The sequence below is a fragment of the Platalea leucorodia genome, assembly GCF_965183815.1.
Source record: "Platalea leucorodia genome assembly, chromosome: 5".
In the NCBI taxonomy this organism is placed as follows: domain Eukaryota; kingdom Metazoa; phylum Chordata; class Aves; order Pelecaniformes; family Threskiornithidae; genus Platalea; species Platalea leucorodia.
Genome location: NC_138827.1, coordinates 54,722,758 through 54,744,677, shown reverse-complemented (window position 1 = coordinate 54,744,677; position 21,920 = coordinate 54,722,758). Strand labels below are relative to the sequence as shown.

The 21,920-nt window shown below is 37.5% G+C and overlaps 1 protein-coding gene across 1 annotated transcript in view; it reads right to left on the bottom strand.

Annotated features, from left to right (window-relative positions):
- The window catches only part of PLA2G4A (phospholipase A2 group IVA), an 86,306-nt gene that overhangs the window by 5,107 nt on the left and 59,279 nt on the right, over positions 1–21,920 (bottom strand). Inside the window, exons 10-16 of the mRNA XM_082312097.1 lie at positions 18,013–18,235; positions 16,463–16,577; positions 12,107–12,244; positions 11,693–11,785; positions 9,080–9,151; positions 6,853–7,095; positions 1,510–1,694 (exon numbers count right to left, since the gene is read on the bottom strand). Of these exons, the coding sequence (XP_082168223.1) occupies positions 1,510–1,694; positions 6,853–7,095; positions 9,080–9,151; positions 11,693–11,785; positions 12,107–12,244; positions 16,463–16,577; positions 18,013–18,235 (1,069 nt within the window). The remainder of the gene's footprint in view (positions 1–1,509; positions 1,695–6,852; positions 7,096–9,079; positions 9,152–11,692; positions 11,786–12,106; positions 12,245–16,462; positions 16,578–18,012; positions 18,236–21,920) is intronic.

Below are 21,920 nucleotides of genomic sequence, written 5' to 3'. Positions count from 1 at the left end.
TCATGAAAACCTAAGGCACCATTTAATTTTCCTACCATTTTTTCTTGAGTAAAAGGATTTTGCCTTTTTGAAATTAGAGTTTACAGAAAAACCTTCAGGATACCACTTGACTTCCAATCAATCTCTCCATGTCATGTTATGTTCCCCGAAACAGCATAGAAAATTGCACCTGATGAAGACAGACAGTCCAACGTTAACAGAGATGACCATACACAGCCTTTTGCACAGACTCCACGTGCAGAATACAACATAGCCAGAGGAAAAAGGTGTTTCAGAGGAGATGGCAGTGCAAATTCAGCTGACAGGGAAAATACTCAGTCATGACAAAAAAGGAGACAAATTCTTAAACAAATAGAAAATTAAAGGAAGAAACAGACTGTGGGATTCAGTCAATTAAGGACAAATGAAGGATCTCGGCACTAGTACGAGTCTTCTCAGTGCTCTACTCTTCCAGGTAGTCCCCAAGAGACCTAGAGATTACAGAAGTTACTCCTTTTTATTCTCCTGAAGCTTGGGGTTTTTTTGCATTTGACAGCACTGATCTAGAGTTCATTTTGCCACTGCTGTTACTTTCTGAAGTTGTTTTGGGGTTTTGTCCCTTGATAACAAGAGGAAGGAAAAAAATACTCTGTTTGTTCTAACTGAAATTTCTCTGTAAAGCAACAAAGGATGCCAATTGTTTCTCAAACAGGCAAGCTTTTTTGGTTTCCTTAAAAATAATTTTTTAAAATCCACATGGGTTACAAATAAATATTGCCTCCATTTTGAGTACCTCACAATAAGTCTTGTAAGAGCAGCTTTTTCTGTGTTAGCTACCAAAATGATCCAACATTAAACTTTTCTGATCAGTTGGAGCTGTCTGGATGCATAGGTTGTACAGGTCATACAGAACGACAACTGTGCTTTCCACACCTGCTGGATTCTTCTAGGGTTGCTTTGCTCTTGCCTGAATGGATTTAGGAATCCTACTTAAACCAGTACTGGGATGATGTGAGATGTATACTGAGATCCTAGTGAGATGTAAATGAACAGTTAGCCCCACTTCCAAAATGCTATATATTTAGCAATACCAGAGTGACTGAGACACATTTCTGCAAGATGATGACAGAAAACTATTCATTTACATCATAGCATCACAGAGGAGAACAGCTGTAGAAAGCTAGAGCACTAGCACAAAGGTAAATGGCTTACTTAATTGTTTAATACTGACATAAAATAAAACTCTGCAATTCAGTGTGCAGGCACGACTTCCACAAAAATAACAGAGCTACTACATCAAACAAATTATATTAGCCTTCTTTGTGTCAGTTGTCTCATGTGAGTCACGTAAACAGGAACTGAGGCAGAGTGCAATATTCTGCCTTGACGTGGAAACAAATTGCTCCAATGCTGTCGATACAATAGCACTAAGGCCTTCTGGAACCATGAAATGTGCAACCAACCTGACTGGAAGAATACAACTGAGTCAAATTTATGAATACAAAGAAAGGAATGGCCTATCTTACTTACTTTGAAAGGAGGACTGGAATCACTTGGCCTCGCTGAAAAATCAAAAGAGATGATGAGATCAACGCCTCTTTGAGGTCTTAAGATAAGTGGGTATGGCAGGTTAAAGGTAAGCCCACTGTCCACTATATGAATCTTTTTGCTCTTCACATCTAGTGGCTCGTATATCCTCTCAAACTCATCAGGATCTGCGCAGAACAAATGAAAACAAAACAAAACCAGGAACACACAAGTTAAGAACTGAAATTGTGATGGGCTTTCAAGTGTTTCCCCAAGTACTGAAGATTCCACAGAATTCAAAATGTACAGTATCCCAGCTAAGCATACCATGAACTCATGTGTAACCTTAACTCTCATCTTAACAACTGGAGAATGAGGGGAAATAAACACAGCTGGAAGGGACGTCTATGTCGAGTACACATTTGCCCTGTCCCAAGGCAGAAGCAGGGGTGGCTTGAGGCAAAACTGAAGGGGACAAATGCCCATGTTTGACCCCAGCCTTCCCAACTTTACCCCTTCATCCCTAACAACCCATACACAAAGGAAAGGGTTTATGAGATGTTAAGAGACAGACTCCTAACGTACATCCCCTCAGTGTCCTACAACACCTGCCCAAACCTCTTCCCCCAGGTTCCCTCCCAAACCCCCTGTTCTTCGCAGCCCCTCTTCCCCAAATAACTGAAATTTGTGTAACAGCCTTGATGTGGCTCTGCTCTTTAGTGATGCTTTTCTATGCCTGTTTCTGTCCATTAAAATTAGGACTACCAAGTCAAATGACTTGTTTTTCAACCTACACCAAATCTCATGACCTCATACTCACTACTAGCCTAGGAACAAAAAGAAATGGTAACCCATATCCATATCTGAAATTTAAGCATTGGGCAGAATTACATGTAAGCCACTTACTGCTATTACTGTTATGGTATAATATAAAATAGTCTCCTATCTCTAATGCCCAAACTGAGGGCTGAAGAAGATGATGTTTCCCTTTAACCCCAATATTCCCTGGGTGCAGCTCTGGAAACAACAGGCAATTTTTCGTAAGTGTCTTTGCATTTATCCAGGTCTCTGGATACTACAAGATGATCGCTGCAGCATTTAGACAGTCTTTTCTTGCTCTAGATCTTAAAAATATTTCCAGTGCATGTTTTTGCCTTTTGAGTTAAACTAATGCTCATATCTGTAGAGGGCAGTGTAATCTAAGGAATGCTGAATAGAATAATATAATTATTTCTTGTATAATTAAATTTCCTAGCACCAACTTATTGGCAAAGGAAGTAATCTGAAAAAAGATATTTTAATGTGAAGAAAATATATAAAAATGAAAAAAGAAAAAAATAATTCAAATTCTAGTTCCTATCATTTCAAGATCCATGAGAAGAATTACTGTTATGAGCAGCAAAAAAACTCAAAACAGATATTTTGACTTTTTATTTCTGTTATTATTATTATTTATTAGAGGGCACTTTGCTAAGAAATGAGGCACCAGTTTCCCAATATTTGCCTTGATTTCTAAGGGAGAAATCACTTTCAAATCATTGCCTATTGCTAAAGGGCTAATATTGCTATAGACCTATTTTAGAACCAGATATAGTTCATAACCATGAATTAGCATAAATCAAATTCATTACAATTAAAAAAACACTGCTAAAAAAAATAAACTTACTACAGATCCTTTTAGCATAAGTAAACCAGTTTTGTTTTCCCCCTCCTTTTTTAAGCACAACATTTCAAACATAATTTAACCCTTGTTCTCAATAGAATTTTAAAAAATTGCAGAAACATTTTTGTTCAAGTTTTGTATTATCTTATTTTACAAAATCTGAATTTGAAAGTCAACAGCGATGCTTTAAACAAGAATAGTACCACCTATAATAATGTTTGTGATAGGAGTGTTACTGCATACACAAACTTCCTAACAAAAAGGCATTGAAGAACAAGATGGTTCCTATTGCTTACAGCCTTCATGACTCTATCATCGAATTTATCATAATAATTTTATGATATTTTAAATGATAAAACATCATAATGCCGTCAGTAAATTTATAATGACCACATAGATTTGTTTTTTAGACGTGGTCTTCTGTGATTACAGGAGAAATTCAACTTTAAGGTTTCTCTTTTTATTACAATTAATTTTAGAGGTACATTTCTAATCTTTGAACTGAGAAGAAAAGTTCCAAAATGCAAATTGTGTCCATGTTACGGGGTCAGAAATCAAAAAGCAACAAAGATAATCCAGTGTTATTTTAACAACGTGACTTTAAAGGCAGACTCAGCATGTAATTTGACTTGATTTACACAGGATCTGGAGCCAGAGGCCAGAAGCGGCACACAATACCCCGGTGAGACAAGGCAAGCAGGCAGACTGAACTGTGGGGTCAGGACACTGCAGGTGAGCCTGCAATTGCCCCTGGGAGAGATGTAACGTACAATGGGTATCCCTGATGCTAAAAGAAGCATCATCTACTCTATAACCTGTGCTGTAGTTATTCTGAAGGGCTCGATAAGAAACCTGTGTTCTTTTTATACTTTACAACACATGAATCCAGGGCAATCATTCTGTATACGCAGCCCTGGTATGTCAATCCATCATTATTCATCAAACAGTATGAAGACTGAATGGAGTATTAATGCTCTGAGAGCCTGGAACATTAATTTTCAGCCCATGCAGACTGCTTTTATGAAAGATGCACCCATATTACGAGAAGCGTTCAGTCCACCAAACAGCAACCTGGGAGAAACAGAAGATGTTTAGGAGTACAGCTCTGTGTTAAACCAGTACAGCATGCCTATCTGATTTGCAGTAATTGGATACACAAACAGATATTAAGAACTGTTTGGAAATAAAAAAGAGAACATGTTCTAGAGACCAAACATTGTCACAGATGGCAGCTTCAATGGAAGTATGGGAGATGAAAAGGGCATATGCTACTGACGTGCATCTACTATAAGAGTTTCCATAACTACTGAAATAAGGAAGTAGAGATTATGAGTTATTTTTTCCCTATTGTAATTCACTTGGCATTTTCTCAAGTGATTTTGATGTGTTGTAATATAAAGGCACAGAAACAGAAACAGAACAAATCTGAGTTTACAATTAAATCATTCAAGGGGTGTAAAGTTTTAAAGCATATCTGCTGTATGTGCTGCAGACCCTAAATTCAATCCTCAGTAATGACTGTAACATTGGCTTAGGTCTGCCACAGCTCATCCTCTGCAGTGCAACTCAGTGGGTCTACAGAAGGTCTGAGACACCTGGAGATGTAAAGTATTCTTTATATCCTTTCCAATTCATTTATTTCTCCTTTGGAATGTCTGGTAATAAAGAGAAAGTAAATTCTAAAGCAATTTAGACTTCTCTCTGTACTCAAGCTGATAGTGGTAGGAATAAGTACTCAAAGCTTAAATGCATCCAGTGCCTTGGTAATATACAATATTTGAAATTTACACCAAAGTTTTCTTTCTATCTACTCCTCTGGGCTCCTAGGCTCTTAAATATATTAGCAAAATTCACAGCATTAAAATCTGGATACACTTAATCACACTACCAAATGTTTAAATTTTATATTAACTACTGAAATTTCAAGGGTTTTTTAACTATTCTTGACCATAATGTTGCAGCTACTCATAGCTGTTAGATTTAAGTTGTTAGTTCAGGTTTATGAGTGTGGGCTTCAGCTAACACTAAAAAAATTGCAGTTATGTCAAGCTTTTGCCAGACATTTTACCCAAAGAAATTTCAGGCACTCAAAAGTAATTGTCTCAGAGGTGCAGGCTTGTTCTGTCAAACCAGCATTTTATTTCAATTGAAATTAAAACCCAGGAAGTTGATAGTTGATTCTGAAGATTATCCACATGTCTTAATTATGTAAAATTCTCATCAACTGTCATTTTTTCCAACCATAAATTTACTACCCACTTTCCTGCCTCTTTTACAACTACTATAAATATTAAGATTACCCAGCTGTAAACACCTCTGAGATGATAAAAATATTTAGAAAGTGGAGTACAGATGGAAATTACTATACAACCACTCAAAGGGATTTGTTACATTAACAAATACACATTAGAGCGCGTCTGCTACTTAAACTTTTAAACGACATCTGGTATTTACTATTGCATAATGACCAGCTAGGACAATCTCTTTCCTCTGAATAGAAAATAAGGGCTGAAGTGACTACTGTTATTACGAGGGATGATAGGCAATGCTGTGCTGCTACTAAAGAACATGGGAGGAACACCACTTTCAGAGGTTTGTAGTTCCTCGGTTTGATGGACGTCAGTAATAATCCACAATAATCCAGAAGCATTGCAGTTTGTGTCACAGAAACTGTATGTGGAGGCTCCACCAAGTATGCATCTTCACTCTAACATAACTTTTCTATAGGGAAACTCACATCCTCAACTCAGTGCTCTGGTGCCTACTGAGGAAATAAAAAAAAGCATCAGTGCCAGAAGAATACTAAGAAATTCATTGGCTCTCATTGAGAAGATTGTAATGAACACTGTCTATAGCAAATCTTCAAAACACTAATCAAACATGATTCCTAATTCTCTGCAGCTACTGTCCCAGACACCATATACTCCATGGAGTGGGGGAAGACATTGAACGTCTTTTGCAAATTAACATTTTTCTGAAATTCTTATTTTCCATCTGCATTCCTGCTTCCTGCTTATGCCAACATGAAATGTGGATGCATCTACACATCAGTCACAGGTGAAATGTGAATGCACCTGACAGATCAGTCACACTGGGAAGAACATGGTGTCAGCAAAGCAAGGATCTAAGATCATAAAGAAGTGTGTTGCCTCCACAGGTTTTCCAGAGGAAGACAAAGACAAAGACAGCAGAAGAGCTACAAAATTTTTGCAACAGGGAAGCCCTGTAGGGGGACAATGAAAGGTTTTATTTCCACCAGAAGGCTTAGCACCAATAAGAGAAAAGGAACAACACAAGATGCCCTTTGGAGAAGTCCAAGAGAGTGAGAAAGTGGCCTTAATGAAGGACACCATACACAAAAGCAGCTTGGTCACCTCTGCCAGCAATTCCTTCAAAACAAAGAGCCACTTCCCCTCCAAAACGTACTGACTTCTGCACACTCTGCCAGGGGACATGGGAGGTAGGCAGCAGACAGAAGTCACTGTGCAGTGCCCTCTGCGACACCCAGGAACCTCATAACCTCTGCTGCTGATCAATACTCGCTACTGCCGCTACAGAAACGTTCTCCTACCTTCCTGTACCTGCTGTTGTAAACCTCATAGTTCAATGTTACCACACAGAGAACTCATTGTTTCTGGTTTTACTAATGAATATGCAGCAACATAGGCTTTCTGCAAACTAACCTGCAACAGCTGCATCTAGTTCATCTTCCTCCACGGACTCCTGAGTAAGAAGGTCTGCCAGGGGAGAGAGCGGGTAACAGCTGTTGAGGTTCAATCCCAGCATGAAGTTGTGCACTTTCCCAGCACGCCCTTCCCTGGTGTTGAAAAGGGCACTATCACCCACCAATGCCATCAGCATTCGCTGCACCCAGCTTTCTTGGCTGCTGTTCTGATATTCTTGATTTGCCTCAGCATTCTCAGTGCCTGCAGAGGAAAATTAAAATAATCAATGGTGAGACAGTTAACACATAAAGTATAAAACCAAGATTTCTGGGTCTACTAAAATAAAGGACCTATTAAAATAAAAGGAACTGGGTCATAGCCTTCTTTAAAGGAGCTGTGGATTGAATGTTCAGAGGAATGGAGAGAAACCATCCTCTTACCTTCATAGGCCAGTAAAACTTTTCATGTGCAGTATAGTAGTGTGAATGTGTCCATCAGGAAAACAGATTGAGAATATGTCAGATGACCTGAGCCAGACTTAACTAGTCTGGATGGCAAGGGCAATGAGGATATGGCTTTATCTGTGCTAGCACCCAAAATGAAAACTCTCCTGGGCTAAGGGGACAGACTTGAGTCACCAAGATACGTGCTCTATGTAGACCTAATTCATCTGGCTGTATATTGACACCCTTCTCCATCCTTTGCTGACTGCTAGAAAACCAGCTTTCCTTAAGAAGGCAAAGTCAGCCTGCATAAAAGAGAATGCTATAGCATGGGAATTCTAAAATATCTGAAAACATCCTTTCAGTAAACTGTAGACTACTATCCATATCTGCTTTTAATTAACTAAAGAGTACAATGAAACATCCAGACTTAGATGTCTACAGCTAGATGACGCAGTAAAAATAACTTGAATTGGTGTCACCTTGCATTTGTACTGTCAGAACTTGACTTTTTGAGGTGTTTTGTATAAGGAGATAATTCAGGCTCAGGCTTAATACTTTAAGTCCAGCACTGAAATGTGCCTCTTTAATCCAGGCTGTAAAGGAGATTATTTTTATACACATAGGGATAAAACAAGCATTAAGCACCACAAAGTTTAGAGGTCCAACATCTGTACAACAATATTCTATAGAAGTGAGAGGGATTACCAAGTGTTTACAGATTTGTAGGTTGTTCACTACGGCTACAAACTATGAGAGAAATGTAGTGTTTCATGTTGGCTATAGTGCTTTAACAGGAAATCCGCAAATAAACACAAAATGTGATATCACCCTCTCCCTGTTATTTTACACATAAGGGGAAGTGAAGAAGTAATCATTTAACTGAGCTAATGACATAATTCACTGTCTCATCATACAAGGCTTTCTTTTCTTCCTGTAGATCCTAAAATTACAAAGAGCTGCATTCCTATCTTTGGTTTAGTTGCTAAAAACATAATCGATTTCTTCAGGTGAAAGTCACTGTTGTCCCCCAAAGTGTCATCAAATCCAGAAAGCATTATTAGGACAAAACAGAGACCCTGACTAAAATCACAGAAATCCCTAGGGTGTTTAGGTGCCTAAAGACAATATTCAATAGGATCTTTTCTTCCCACTGCCCAATGTTCCCATTGTGGTTGTGCCTCTTCTAGGAAACTGGATTTGGGCATTGTTTAAAACACTGTGCCAAGCACTAGGAACTTCCTGTATCAGATGTCATTTTAAAGGTGCTAGAAGACATCTATGAATGCTGGAAACACCAAGTAACATTTGGTCAAGGCACCCCTGAAAATAATGGATAGCATTAGTTTGCTGGGCTGACAACAATTTGAACATGCCTCCAAGCTCAGTAGCTTGCTGGCAACAGACTTCTGGAGATTACTGGCTCAGTTAGCCTAATTTTTGGGTGTATGTGAAATTGCAGACCTCTGTGAAGCCCTGTTGGGCTGATGCCAAGACTGAAGATGTGTGAGAGAATCATTTGATCATCAGCTTGAGCATGAGCCATGAAGTCAAGCCAAAGGCCCTCCTGAGGTGTCTTGTTCAACATTTCTCTATTTTGCTAAGCCACTGGCTCCTTTCAGATCCTTGGGCTAGGCAATTAAGTTTTATCATTGGTATAAATGAGAACACTTATAAGAGACTATTGGTAAGCCTAAGGAAAACCGGCTATGCCTAATTACCAACATCCACGAACTTGACCATGCTACACAAAAGCTGACGAAAACACTAAACTATGAAATAAAATGTGAGGATTTCCTTACCTTTTGGATGCTGTGATTCATCTTCACTGTCTGAACTGTCATTGCTTACAAGGTGCTTTAGCCTAATATTTTCTGTTGAAAGAAATGTAAAATTACTTTAAACTGCTAGGGTTTAATTATCAGAACAGCTAAGAATTTCAAAATAATTTGAGTCATAAAACTATCATAGTCTTCATAATAGAAAATACAGCTGAAGAGATTCAATCTGCTGTGGGCATCTCTATGTTCAGAATCTGATCAGAATATATTGGCTTTAGCCTGCAATTTTTACAAAGCTCCTGCACTAAGGAGATTAGCCAAAGGGCTGAGAAAACAAAATGTAATCCTAAAGCAGTATTTACCACTCACCTCTGCACTGCATACCTGACACATTTCATTCACCGTGATTAAAATTTAGATGTATAGCTTCTCTCCTCTCAATAACTCCTAGTGAACTAGGAAGACAATGTTAATTTCTGTTAATTACCTGCTAATTTTTTTAAAAAAGAGGAACACTTAACCTCACTCATACCTGTATGAATGGGTACCCTTAAAAATAGTGGGGGAAAAACAAAAGCCAAGATGGTTATAAAAGTTCTACTGGAGTATGTGTGAAAAATAAAGGCCAATGTAGTTACATGGGTAGAAAAGACAATGGCTTTCATCTCATAACATTAAGTGAGTGAAATAAAAACAGAAATGAGTGACCTTCTCTAGCAAAAATGTGTATTTTGTTAGGGTTAACAGCTTTGTTTCCAAAACAACCACAAAGTCATTGTTAACTGTTAATTACTATCTCAAGGAATTATTTCAAAGTCAAAATGAGTACTGAAAAAGTAGCACATTCCACCCCTCAGGTAAGGTTTGTAGTGGAAGTGAATTCATGTGAAAACTGATTATAGGCTGACAACATTATTTTCGCTAATTATGGAGGGAAGCCTTTCTAGAAATACAGTAGATTTGCAATGTTTTATGAGCAGTCTCATTTTGGAAGCTTATATCCTACAGACTGGAGACAGAGACTGAAGTCCAGTAATGCAACTGTATCCAAAAGAAGATTTTTGAAAACTAAAACCCTTTACTCCCTAGTATAATGTATGCTAGGAATCACCTCTAATTTAAAATTGCAGCCAGTTAAAATAAACTGAATGAGGGTTGTTTCCTAATGAACTTGAACGTATTATCAACTAATTGCTTTTTCCATTAAAAGTTAAATAATATCTACTTTTTCTCACAGAAGGATAATGTAGATGTTGGTCTCTGGTGGCATACCCCTGCTTTGGGCTGAAATTTCCAACAAATGCTGTAATTTCTACCAAATGCAGTATCAAAACAATGGCAATTACACTTTGCACTTTTTACTTAAGTTGAAATCTAATTCTTATGAGCACACCTGGCTGAAAGAGAAGATTGAAGAGTCACCGTAATATCATGTGTAAAAAACCACAGCTTTATTATTCTCAGTAATGAATACTGGATACAGATGACCACTGCTGTTGCTTTTTTTCTAAAGGGGATTATGCCCTCTTAGGCTTACATACAACACCATAAAAATCCCCACAGAAACAGAAGAGCTTAGTCATCATGTATTTTTCCTTAAATATTTTTTCTTTTTAATACTCAGTGGGTCCTCAATATACTAAATATTGTCAATGGACAAACACACACCAAAGACAAACACGTACAAATTCTTGAGTGATGCCATAGGAGACAGGACAAAATAAAAATTAGTGACCAAAAAAGGAAGTTAACAAAAACAACAAATGCAATTTTTGGATATCAAACATCTTTTTAAAGCAACCTCCATGCAAAATTTATTATTTACTGCTTCTAGGTGTGATTTATACATGCTGTGTGTAACACTGGCTCTTCTGATGTCCACTGGCATTTTGCCATTCACTTTGGTGCTACAAAGGCTTCATTGGGACACCTACAGCTCTGGTAATAGATTGTAGTTGAAGTCACATTAATATTTTCACATCTAATCCCACTTCAAAGCATACTTTTTAAATTATATGTGAAAAAAGTGTAATAAACCCTTCATTATCAAATGCATTCTCAAATAAAACACAATAAAGTCTATTCAAACCAAGCTACAACTCTTTCCTTACAGTCATTATGCCATTTGTGCATTAGGAATGAAACCAAAATCATTAAATTAGTAAGCAAAGGATCAGATACCAACAGGCGACTTGTGGTTAGAATGGAACAATCTAACAATCAGAGATGATAAAATCTGGTTTTACTTTACTAATCCCTTGAATATTACAGTCCAGTGTCAAGAGACTACACAAGTAACTACCAAGTATTTGTCAGCTTCTAATCTCCAAAAACTAGCATAACAGCATAAAAAAGGCAGTTGGATTCTTTTAACTTCATGAAAATGGCTGGATATATGCAGGTGACTTTCAGTACCTCTGATACTGATCAGAATCAAAAGTGAAAGAAAGAAAAGAAAATTACTAACCCTCTTTCCTTGACCTCATCAGTATCTAGCACTTTCAGCAATTAAAGTTACTTGAATTCCACATTCTTAAAATGACTACCAGCAGAACGCCATTCTTTAACAGAGTAAGAGTACACTGAATCTTGCTAGTAATTGTTTTGCATAGTAGAATTATTTACTAATATTACCTAACTCTTCTTCCATGGTGGGACCTTTATTTTGAGAATTGGAGACGCCAAGCACTCTGTTAAATAATATAGAAAATGCACTGCCCCAGACGCCTGAAAAGGAAAAAGTAAACAATGAATGGAGGCTGGTAGAAGAAAAAAAAACCATATTCTGCACTATTTAAGCAGTTGCTTGCTCTCTGAACACACCTCTGATTTTGGAACATGCTAAGTCATAAGCACAAATGTACATACCAGAAACAAAAAAACAGTGAATGCCAATCCATTTCTGCAAAATCTTTCAAATGGATCTCTTCCAACAAATTGAGAACTCTACTTTTTGTCTCACACTTTGTGTGATTGTATTTAAAAGCCCTTGTCCATGAACTACTGAAATTAGTTTTATTTTAAGGTCTCTTTCTGTCACATACTCACCCATCAAGAAATGCAAGGGATTTTCACTATACTTCTTCACCACTGTCCCCATAAAAAATTTGCTTCCGAACAAATCAGGAGACATAAAAGTGCCATACTTTGCCATACCAATCTCATACGGACTGAATTCCACCCAGTCTGCAAAATAATAAACAAAATTGTGCTTAGTTAGCAATCTCAACCTGAATAGAAGCAGAGGATGAAAATACACAAATGAACGAAACCTCTGTCCAAGCAATGAAATTTTAGTTAAATGGGAACCTAAATAACCAACAGGAATATGTCTTAGTTTGTGCAGAAGTCACAATTTTGATTTCATATGAAAGACAGCCTAATCTCTCAGCAGAGACGGAATTCCCGTTCTTTCTTATCGCAACAAACTTTGGTGAAACAATATGAGGTTGTAAAAACAGAATTATAAAAGTAGCGATCACAAATGAGAAAAACAAAATGACATCTGTTTTTCATCTCATGCTTCAATATGATTCCCTGTCACATGAAATGCAACGTGCGTCTAAGTTCCAAGTTTCGTTTCTTTCACTGTGATCCTACCAAAAATGTAGAGGGCAGTGACAAAGGCGGCAGAAAAATTATTTAATATCACAGAAGTTGTGAAAGATTCTAGGAGAGGTATTTGGATTCCACCAAAACCTAAAGTTTCTAGTGAAAGCCAATATGAAAAGGCAAAGCTGAGAGGCAGCTGAGAAACTTATTAATACCAAAGGATGTAAAATGTATTTTTAAAAGTACATGCCATTTTATTGAATAGAGAGCTCAATAAAAATATGGAATAAAATGTTCAAATGCACTTTCTGATCTTAGCAGAAAATTTAGAAAGTCCTTTACATTCTATGACGTATGCCTTTTTCGAAAATGGATTTTAGCTGATTTTGAAATGTTTTCTTTGATACCAGTGGAGTTGCTTATATCAGAGAATTCATTTCAAAAAGGGAGCAATATGAACAAAAAATACCCTACATTTTTAGTATTTCACCCATTCATCTATTTTATGTTCCATATTTTTAGTAGTGATTGATTTGACTGCTTCTGTAAACAAATCGGAAATAATTCTGAAATAGAAAGGCAAAAGAAACAGCTTTGAAAAAGCCCCACAGGTCATAAGATGTCATCCACTCCTCAAGATATTCAGTGTTTCTGTTGAAATGTTAACCATAAGGTTAACATAAGGTTAACTCGTCCTGAAAAGGAAAGATTTAATCATGACTGCTGAGAGTTTCATTTCATGGGGCAATGCTTATCTATGGTAAGTCAAATACAACATCCTATTTTCCAAATAAACCACCCACAAATCTTCACATTTATTGGAACAGAAGGAAATTCCTTTGAAGACCCAATCCAGGAATTTAACGGTATTTCCCCTTAGATATATAAACAGGAATTGGCAGATATGTATTCAGAACCATGTTGACAGCAAAACTAAATTTAGAATTAGAATTTGATCTGTGATAATTCACTTTCATTTTTCTATTTGCACTGAAGAAGATCATTTCTCAAATGACATATCCTGCTTAGGCAAATAAGATTTCTGCCTTAAAATTAAAGAGGTTCAGCATTAGCTTCTGCCATTTCAGAAGCTCCTTGAGACAGTGGCCATTTAAATGAGCAGGACTTGAATGTCCCAAGAGACAAGAACTCTGCACCAAGAGAAATACTTAATGTTTATATCCCAGTAAACTGGGTGAGTTCCTTGACTGTGGCTTAATCCAAAATGTACTAAAGTCAAGCCTCTCAGCTCTGTTCACTGCATTTTGGATGTGGCCCTGATCTAAGCCAGATCACAACTCTACACTGCTTCATACCAGCTGAAGATGCAACAGATTTTTCCTGTTCTCAGAAGAGAAGACAGAGAGGTAATATTTTGCCAACATTAAGCATTTGGCAGATTCAAGATTGGGCACATAAATGTACTGTACTCACACACTGAGACCAGATTCACTTTACAGTACAGCCTTGCTGCATGCGGGCAGACCAAAACTATATACCCAATCCACTATGTGTGATGAACATGGCTAACCAAGCACTGACTGAAGGATCCCTCTGAAACCTGGAGCCTGGGATCCGAGTGCTATGAATCAAGGCAGCCCTGCTTCCCAAATTAATTCCGTAGCACTTACTGGTATGGAGTAACACACACACTCACCCTCTCACAGACATAAGTTTACTATAATGACTTTCAAGAGCAAAACCCCCAAATCCAAATTTTGACTGGTCTGGTATTGCAGCAGCAGCAAAGCTGGTGAACAAGGCTGTCAGGGGATGGAAGCAAGCAATACCAAAGCCAAACATTAAATTCCACTCCCCTCTTTAACACTGGATATCAGTATCTTCAGGTGATTTCTTATCATTAAAGAAGCTATTGTAATTAAAAAAAAAAAAAAAAAGCAGTCTTTAACTAAATCACTGTAATTACGTTCAGTTAAAACAATTACTGCAGTTCTGGGTATGGCCAGTGACACCTGGGTCAGAAATGCTATTGGTAGGGAAAACACGCAGAGCCTGGGGCATGAAAGCTATTAGCAGCTGCATGAAATCTTGCACCATTGCTCCTGGAAGGAATGTTATCTGATATAATTAATGCATTTCAACTTGAAACAACATGAACAATCTCACCTACATCTACAATCTAGTAAATAAGAAAGTGTAAATATTTCTGTTGAAAACTTACTATATATTTCACATCAAGAATAGCTGTCTGGTTCTAAAAGGAGAAAAAAAGCTTACAATAGAAACAATCAAGATCTAGCATCCTATATAATGATATAAATGATAGCCTCAAAAAAGCAAAAATAAGATCCATTGGCAGAGGCAACACCTTTTTTAGACCAACTGGTAAGGCTAGAGAAATTAGACCAGCCTTCAGGTGCTTCTGGTCTTGCTTAGGAAAGGCCATTATTAACTAAAGATAATTTTGTTTTTAAAATGGTAAATAAGTAACGAAATTAAAATGTCTCAGAAAACAGAAGCTCATTTAAAAAAAAAACAAACAACTTTTATTTTCAAACAAAAAGTTTTCAGTTTCCTAAGGAGGAAAGTAGACACTCCCCCATGAAAAATTTAACCTAATTTACAACCTCATTTTCCATTACGAACAAAGTTTTGACAGCAACTTTTCCAAATAATCTTTTTAGGAAATGTGGATACAATGCCTGACTTATAAAAAGATATATAAAAGATATCTAAAAAGATATATAAAAAAAGATGCATCTTAAAAGCCAAGAAAAGGCTCAGTTCCATGGTATGCCTTGAGGAATATGTCCATTTGATGCCTGTTCTCCACAACCCTGTAATCGGGGTGCAAATACTGCACCAATTGAATAAGTATCCACCTACCTAAGTATGTGATCACTTATCCCTGAGTAACTTCTTGTTATCAGACTCTACTGTCAGATTCCCAGAAGCCGCTGAACACAAAGGTGGCCATTTCCCCATCACCTTTTAAAACCCATCAGAACTGTCCTTATGATGTGCGTGTTTGGTATATCCTTCAACGTCACAACTTCCTGTTCTTTTTATAAATTAAAATCTTCCTGTACTCAGTTATAACAACGCAAATTTTGCTAAGCCCCAAAGAATGTTTCATATCATGGCAAATTCTTTCCTAATCCTTGCCATAAGACTAATAACTTCAATGTGTATCAAGTTGCAGGATACAATTATTCTCAGAAGTATTAATTGGCCAAGAAGGCCAACAGCATCCTGGCTTGTACCAGGAATAGCATGGCGAGCAGGACTAGGGAAGTGATTGTCCCCCTATACTCGGTGCTGGTGAGGCCACACCTTGAATACTGTGTTCAGTTTTGGGCCCCTCACTACAAGAAGGACATTGACGTGCCGGAGTGTGTCGAAAGAAGGGCAACAAAGCTGGTGAAGGGTCTAAAGCACAAGTCTTATGAGGAGCAGTTGAGGGAGCTGGGCTTGTTTAGCCTGGAGAAAAGGATGATCAGAGGAGACTTTATCGCTCCCTACAACTACCTGAAAGGAGGTTTTAGCAAGGTGGTGGTTGGTCTCTTCTGACAAGTAGCAAGTGACAGGACAAGAGGAAACAGCCTCAAGTTGCACCAGGAGAGGTTTAGATTGCATATTAGGAAAAATTTCTTCACTGAAAGGGTTATCAAGCATTGGAACAGGCTGCCCAGGGAAGTGGTTGAGTCACCATCCCTGGAGATAATTAAAAGACATGTAGATGTGGTGCTTAGGGACATGGTTTAGTGGTGGACTTGGCAGTGCTAGGTTAACAGTTGGACTTGATGATTTTAAAGGCCTTTTCTAACCTAAACGATTCTCTGATTCTCTCTTCTTTTCACAAGTTACTCAATACACAGACTGAAAACATACCTGCAAACATCAGCTCTGAGACATCTGGTTTGACATGGAGACATGTAAAGAGTGGGAGAGCACACTGTGCATTATTGATTTTCTCTTTCATGTTGCTCAAAGTGGTGTCCATTCTCTGCATGAAAAGAAAGACATTATGTCCAAACAGATCCTATAAAGGCCTGCTGATACCTGGGAGACTACTCATCTCTGAAATCCTCAAAGAGAAGGACAATGGACAAACTCAGTTACTTCCAAGAAAAACAGAACAGAAGAACTTGCAGAAGGAAGTAATCTGCTTGAATACCTTTTAAATGCACAATTCAGGAAGGAAGGAGTGGGAGAACACATGACAGAAATATGAAATAAGCATATGTTACAGAATCCAAAATAACATGGCCAAAAAGAAAACAGTACTGCTGGACAAAACAAGTTTTTTCCCTCTGCTACTGTAAAAGATGAAAGCAAGGAAAAACATCTTAGGCAGAACTGCCATTAATGATCATGTAATGCTTTTCAATCTGTGCTGTTTCTGAAAAGTCAGCAAAGATAACTAAGAAAAGCAAATGGACTATTAAGAGGCTTACATTTGCTAACCAAGGATCTGCATCTCCCCCAGAAAATATTCTGGAGTCTGCAATCACGAAAGACTGAAAGTCATTATGACATGATAGTACCAAGATGTTATCTGTGAATAATGAAGAGCCTTATTTCCATTTTTCACTGATTTTGTCAGGTTCAGATTTAAGCTAAACATCTGTGCATTTGTTTAACTCCGTATTAAACAGGGACTTCTAACCAACCTCACAGGATCATTAATATCCCTTCACCGTCAGAAACTCACCCTATATATCACAGTAACTGAAAGCAGTGTTGCCTGTTTTTCAGTATTTTACTGTTTAAAACCTAATGGCAACGTATACTCATGAAAGATACAAGTGTATAAAACAAGTCTGTGAATCTATTAACACATTTCAATCTTACGATAAGATCAAATCCAAATTCTGCTCACCTGACTCATCTGAACTTGAAGTCTGTGAGCCTGATTCAGTGCATTAGGATTTGTCAATAATAAAATATAACAGTATGAAGCCCTCCTATTGTCTCTTTTTTCAGAAAAACAAGTAATAATAAATAGAGATGTGGATCTTTCACCTTGAAATTAGTATTTTGTTAAGCAAATGCTGCTTTTCTGATAGCAAAATGTACGTAAAGAGGCTATACCATTTTGTAATTTTTTGTTGAAATTGCTTGAGCAGTAATTTTAATGGATGATACACAATGTTAAGAGCTTGCTGCAAGTACCCAGCAGTTGAGTTCATTTCTGTTGCACATTAATGCATGATGTTTTCCTAGCTTTTAAAGAAATGAGTACCATTCAGAAACATGTCCCAGAGCAAGGAAAGCATTTTCTAAGTTTCTTATCCAGTATCTGTTCAGCTATAACTTTAAATATTCCTATTGCTAAACATGCTTTGTTAAATGTTACCAAGGTCATTTCAAAAAAATAGTAGCAGCGGTTATTATGCAATAGTTTCACAACTCTAATAATCATAAAAAAATGAACTCACATTATGGATAAGTGTTTCACCTATTAGCATTCCAAAGATATCTGTGAAGGTGACAGGCTGGCCTGAGCTTTTCTTATTCCACAGTGCTTCAATGTAGCGTTTGACTTTCTGAGGAGTGAGCAGAAGAAGTGGGTTGTAACTCACAGAGTTCATCAATTCTTGATTAATCTCCTTTGGTCCTTTTTCTGGAAAATCCGGGTGTGAATACAAAGTTGACATGTACCTGCAATGTAAAATAGGCTCTCTAAGTATCAAAGCCTGGTTCAATGTCAGCTGCCCAAAACATACAATAAGCTTATAAATAACTGAATACAATTACTGATTAAATCAGATTAATTTATTCTCCATTTATAAAGTAAATTGTAATTTCTTTTTTCTCAAGGCACAGAAAGCTAAACAAATTGTTCTAAATGTAAGCGTACAATCAAACGCTCAACATACATTTACCTAATGTGTATGATGTAAAAGATTAAACTGTTCCTCATTTATCTCTTTAAGGGACAATGGACAGAATCATCATAAGCTGAAAAAACAGTTCCTCAAGTTGTCACAGCGTACCTAAATTTGGCAGACTGGAGGTCCTGTAAGTATACACATGCAGTTCTTTCACTCTAAGATGTACCTCTCTCTGTCACTCTCCAGTTCATTATTATTATTTAAAAATTCCTAACATAGAGTATATAGCATGCTTTCCAGGATCTAGATGTTTTCATAATAAGATGAAGCACAATAACTACAAACTGTGCAGAGATTTAATTGAGTCTGAGGATTCAGAAGAGGCCTATCAGGCAAATCTTGATTTTGTCACTGAGTAACTCTGGAAACTGAAGTTTTGTTTACTCAAAACAAAGTTTAGACACACATGCAGGCAACTGTGGTTTGTAATTCACTGGCTTAAGTAACACTATGGCTGAAGACTCAAGATAGGCTGTTCCAATCTACTAGATGCTCATTTCACTATTATTTATTCTATTAGCTGGCTCAGGTATACATACCATACTGCAGGAATAATTCTGCATAGCAGTGAGATACACACTGTGTAAGCTTGGCCCTGAGATCACTGCCTGGCAATTTACTTGACAGCATGATGAACCCTGCCACATGCATGATGTAAGAACTTGATTCATTAGTCCGTGCACAGTCTCTAAAGCTTAGCATGCACGTCAACTCGTGGGTGGAACAAACACAGCAGCAAGCTTCCATGTGAGCAGAAAAAGGAAAATGCAGGATGAAGAATTCTGTACAAGGTTGAAGCAAGATGACAGAAACAATCAGGGAGGTAAATGCATTGCTCCAAGGTTAGGCATGCATCTGACTGAACAAGCAAAAACCTGCCTCTCCCTGCAGGAAAGGAATTCTCCACCCTTCAGAAAAAAAAAGAAAGAAAAGAGCATTATTCCAAGTAATAGACTGCACGGGAAAAAAAAAAACAAAGGGAGTGCCAAAGTGTCAATTTATTTATTCATCAAGCAAGGAAAGTCTCAATAGGTGACATCACCAAGACAGCAAAAGCAAATTTGTTTAAATACAACTATTTCCAACATATGTTCCTGACTAAATCAGTTCAGATACTCTTGCTATTTTAATACAGATTTTACAGGTTTACATTAGATCAAGTATGTATTCACACCTCGATTTTCCCAAAAAAGGACCTCATGGCCAGCTGAGTCATGTCTCTTTAGAACAGGGACTACACACCATTGCCTAGAAACACAGTGAAAAATTTTTCACATTGTGTTGCACTATTCAATTGCTCTTCATCCAGCCAAATTATATCTTCCACTTTTTGCAATTTGACAAAAGTACATCCAGGTGTCTCAATAGACAGTGATAAATCTGCCTCCCCAACCACTAGTGATTGATAGAAAACCCAGGTTCCAGGAATGCCAATCTTCTACAGTTCAATCTGAATGAGAAACTTCCGCTAGTTCATAGACACTTTTGGGATTTCAAAACCTCCTGGCATTCTGAAAGCTTTCTATCAGTCTGGGAGGGGGGAAGCAAGCTTCCTACAAGTAAAAAATAATTGAAAAAACCACACAAGTTTTCAAACGACTTAACAACTTTGGGGTCAGAGTATTTCCTTAGAGCGTGTCGAACCAAAATTCATGTGCTTCCTTAGTTAAACCAGGGGATAAAACTCATCCCAGGCAGATGCCCTGCTCATTTATATTTAGCTATTCCAACAAAAGTCTTTTGCCTTTACTCTCGAAGAAATGAGATATTCATATAATCTTGTAATTTAGACTGGAAGGAACCTCGAGGTCTCTATTTCTACCTCCTGCTCAGTGCAGAGCCAACTTAAAAGTCAGATCAGGTTGCTCAGGGCTTTGTTCAGTCAAGTTCTACTTTCACATGAAGTATGCACTGAGTCAGATAGAGAGAGGATGACACTTTACCCAACCCAGTCAAGTAAGGATGCGGCAATACATTCCAGTGCTTGACCACTCTCACTGCAAAATAATTTTCCTAATAGCTAATCAAATTTATGTTGCTGTAACTTATGGTCATTACCCCTTGTCCTTTCTCCGTGTCTCCAAAAAGAGTCTGTTTTCTTTACAGCTACCCATTAGGTAGCTGAAGATAACCGTAAGATCTCCCCCCACCACTACCTCTGCCTACTCCTCAAGGCTAAACAAATCCAGCTGCCTCATTTTCTCATGTGCTCCAGTCCCCTAATTCCCTAGGTGCTACTCTGACAGAATTAATCCAGAACACCTTTCTAGTACTAGGTGGCCGTAACCTGGATTCAGGTGCAGCTCCAGTATTCAAACCGGTACACAAAAAAAAAATGGTTATGATAAAATCATATTTTGTGACATCTGGGATACTCCCTTGAAAAGTTCAAAATTTTCTTAAGATATAACATTCTCTGCTGCAACCTGATCCATTGACATTAAAACTAAGTTTTAAACTTAGACAAAAAAAAGTCTGCAATTTTTCCCTTAATGAAAAAAATGTAGTGTTAAGGAGTTCAAACAGTTAAGAAATTTGGATTGAATTTGTCAGATGCCTTTGGCTGATGAAAATCACACAGCTTTTCAATATGTTACATCATTTCATTTAAGAAATGCCAAAACAAATAGTTTCAACATTTGTAATAATTGTGATTTGGGACAATTTTTATAAAAGCCAAGAAGACAAAAGGGTGCAGGTTCATAGCACAAGGCAGGGAGAAGAGAAACCCTCTCAGAGGCAAACATAATACTGGGGTTCAAAGCATTCTGCTGGCTCCAAAGCCTTGAGATCATAACGCCCAGAGAATGCCTTTCACACAGTGAAGTCACTCTGATTTTCTCCTGGTGATGTTGTTGCTGTTAATGGGCTGAAGAATTCATTGAGTCAGACAGGCGGACATTGTAACTACCTGATTAAGGAATTCTAATTGAGACATCTTGGAAGATCTTTTCTCCCATCTGACTAACAAACTATTTTAAAAAACAATGTAATTTCTAATTAAACAGTGACAATAGGAGTGATACAAGGCAATCCACAGCAGGATGCCCTGCAGCATCGCAGTCAGTCGGTATTCTTTCCTACAAACTGAAATACATCTGCTCAAATCTCCTTACACTAAGAAAGAATCAGTGAACGGGTCCTAGATATCCCCAGTGAATCCACTAAGAAGGGGACTACTGAGTCTGAAATGGAGCAAAAGATCTTACAGTGATTTTGAGAATCTCTGAGAAGTGCCCAAAAAGGATATAATCCATTTTGGGTTGAATGAGTCATCATCTTCAAATCGCAAGGATTTTTTTTTTAAATTTCATCAGGAAAATAAAGCAACACAAAAAAATATTTTGGATTTGTACCAATGGCTTGCATTCTTAATTTTTTGGCTATCAAGATGAAACAATCAGCTACACAGTCCTAGTATATCCAGTGTTGGCTGCTGATACAGAAACATG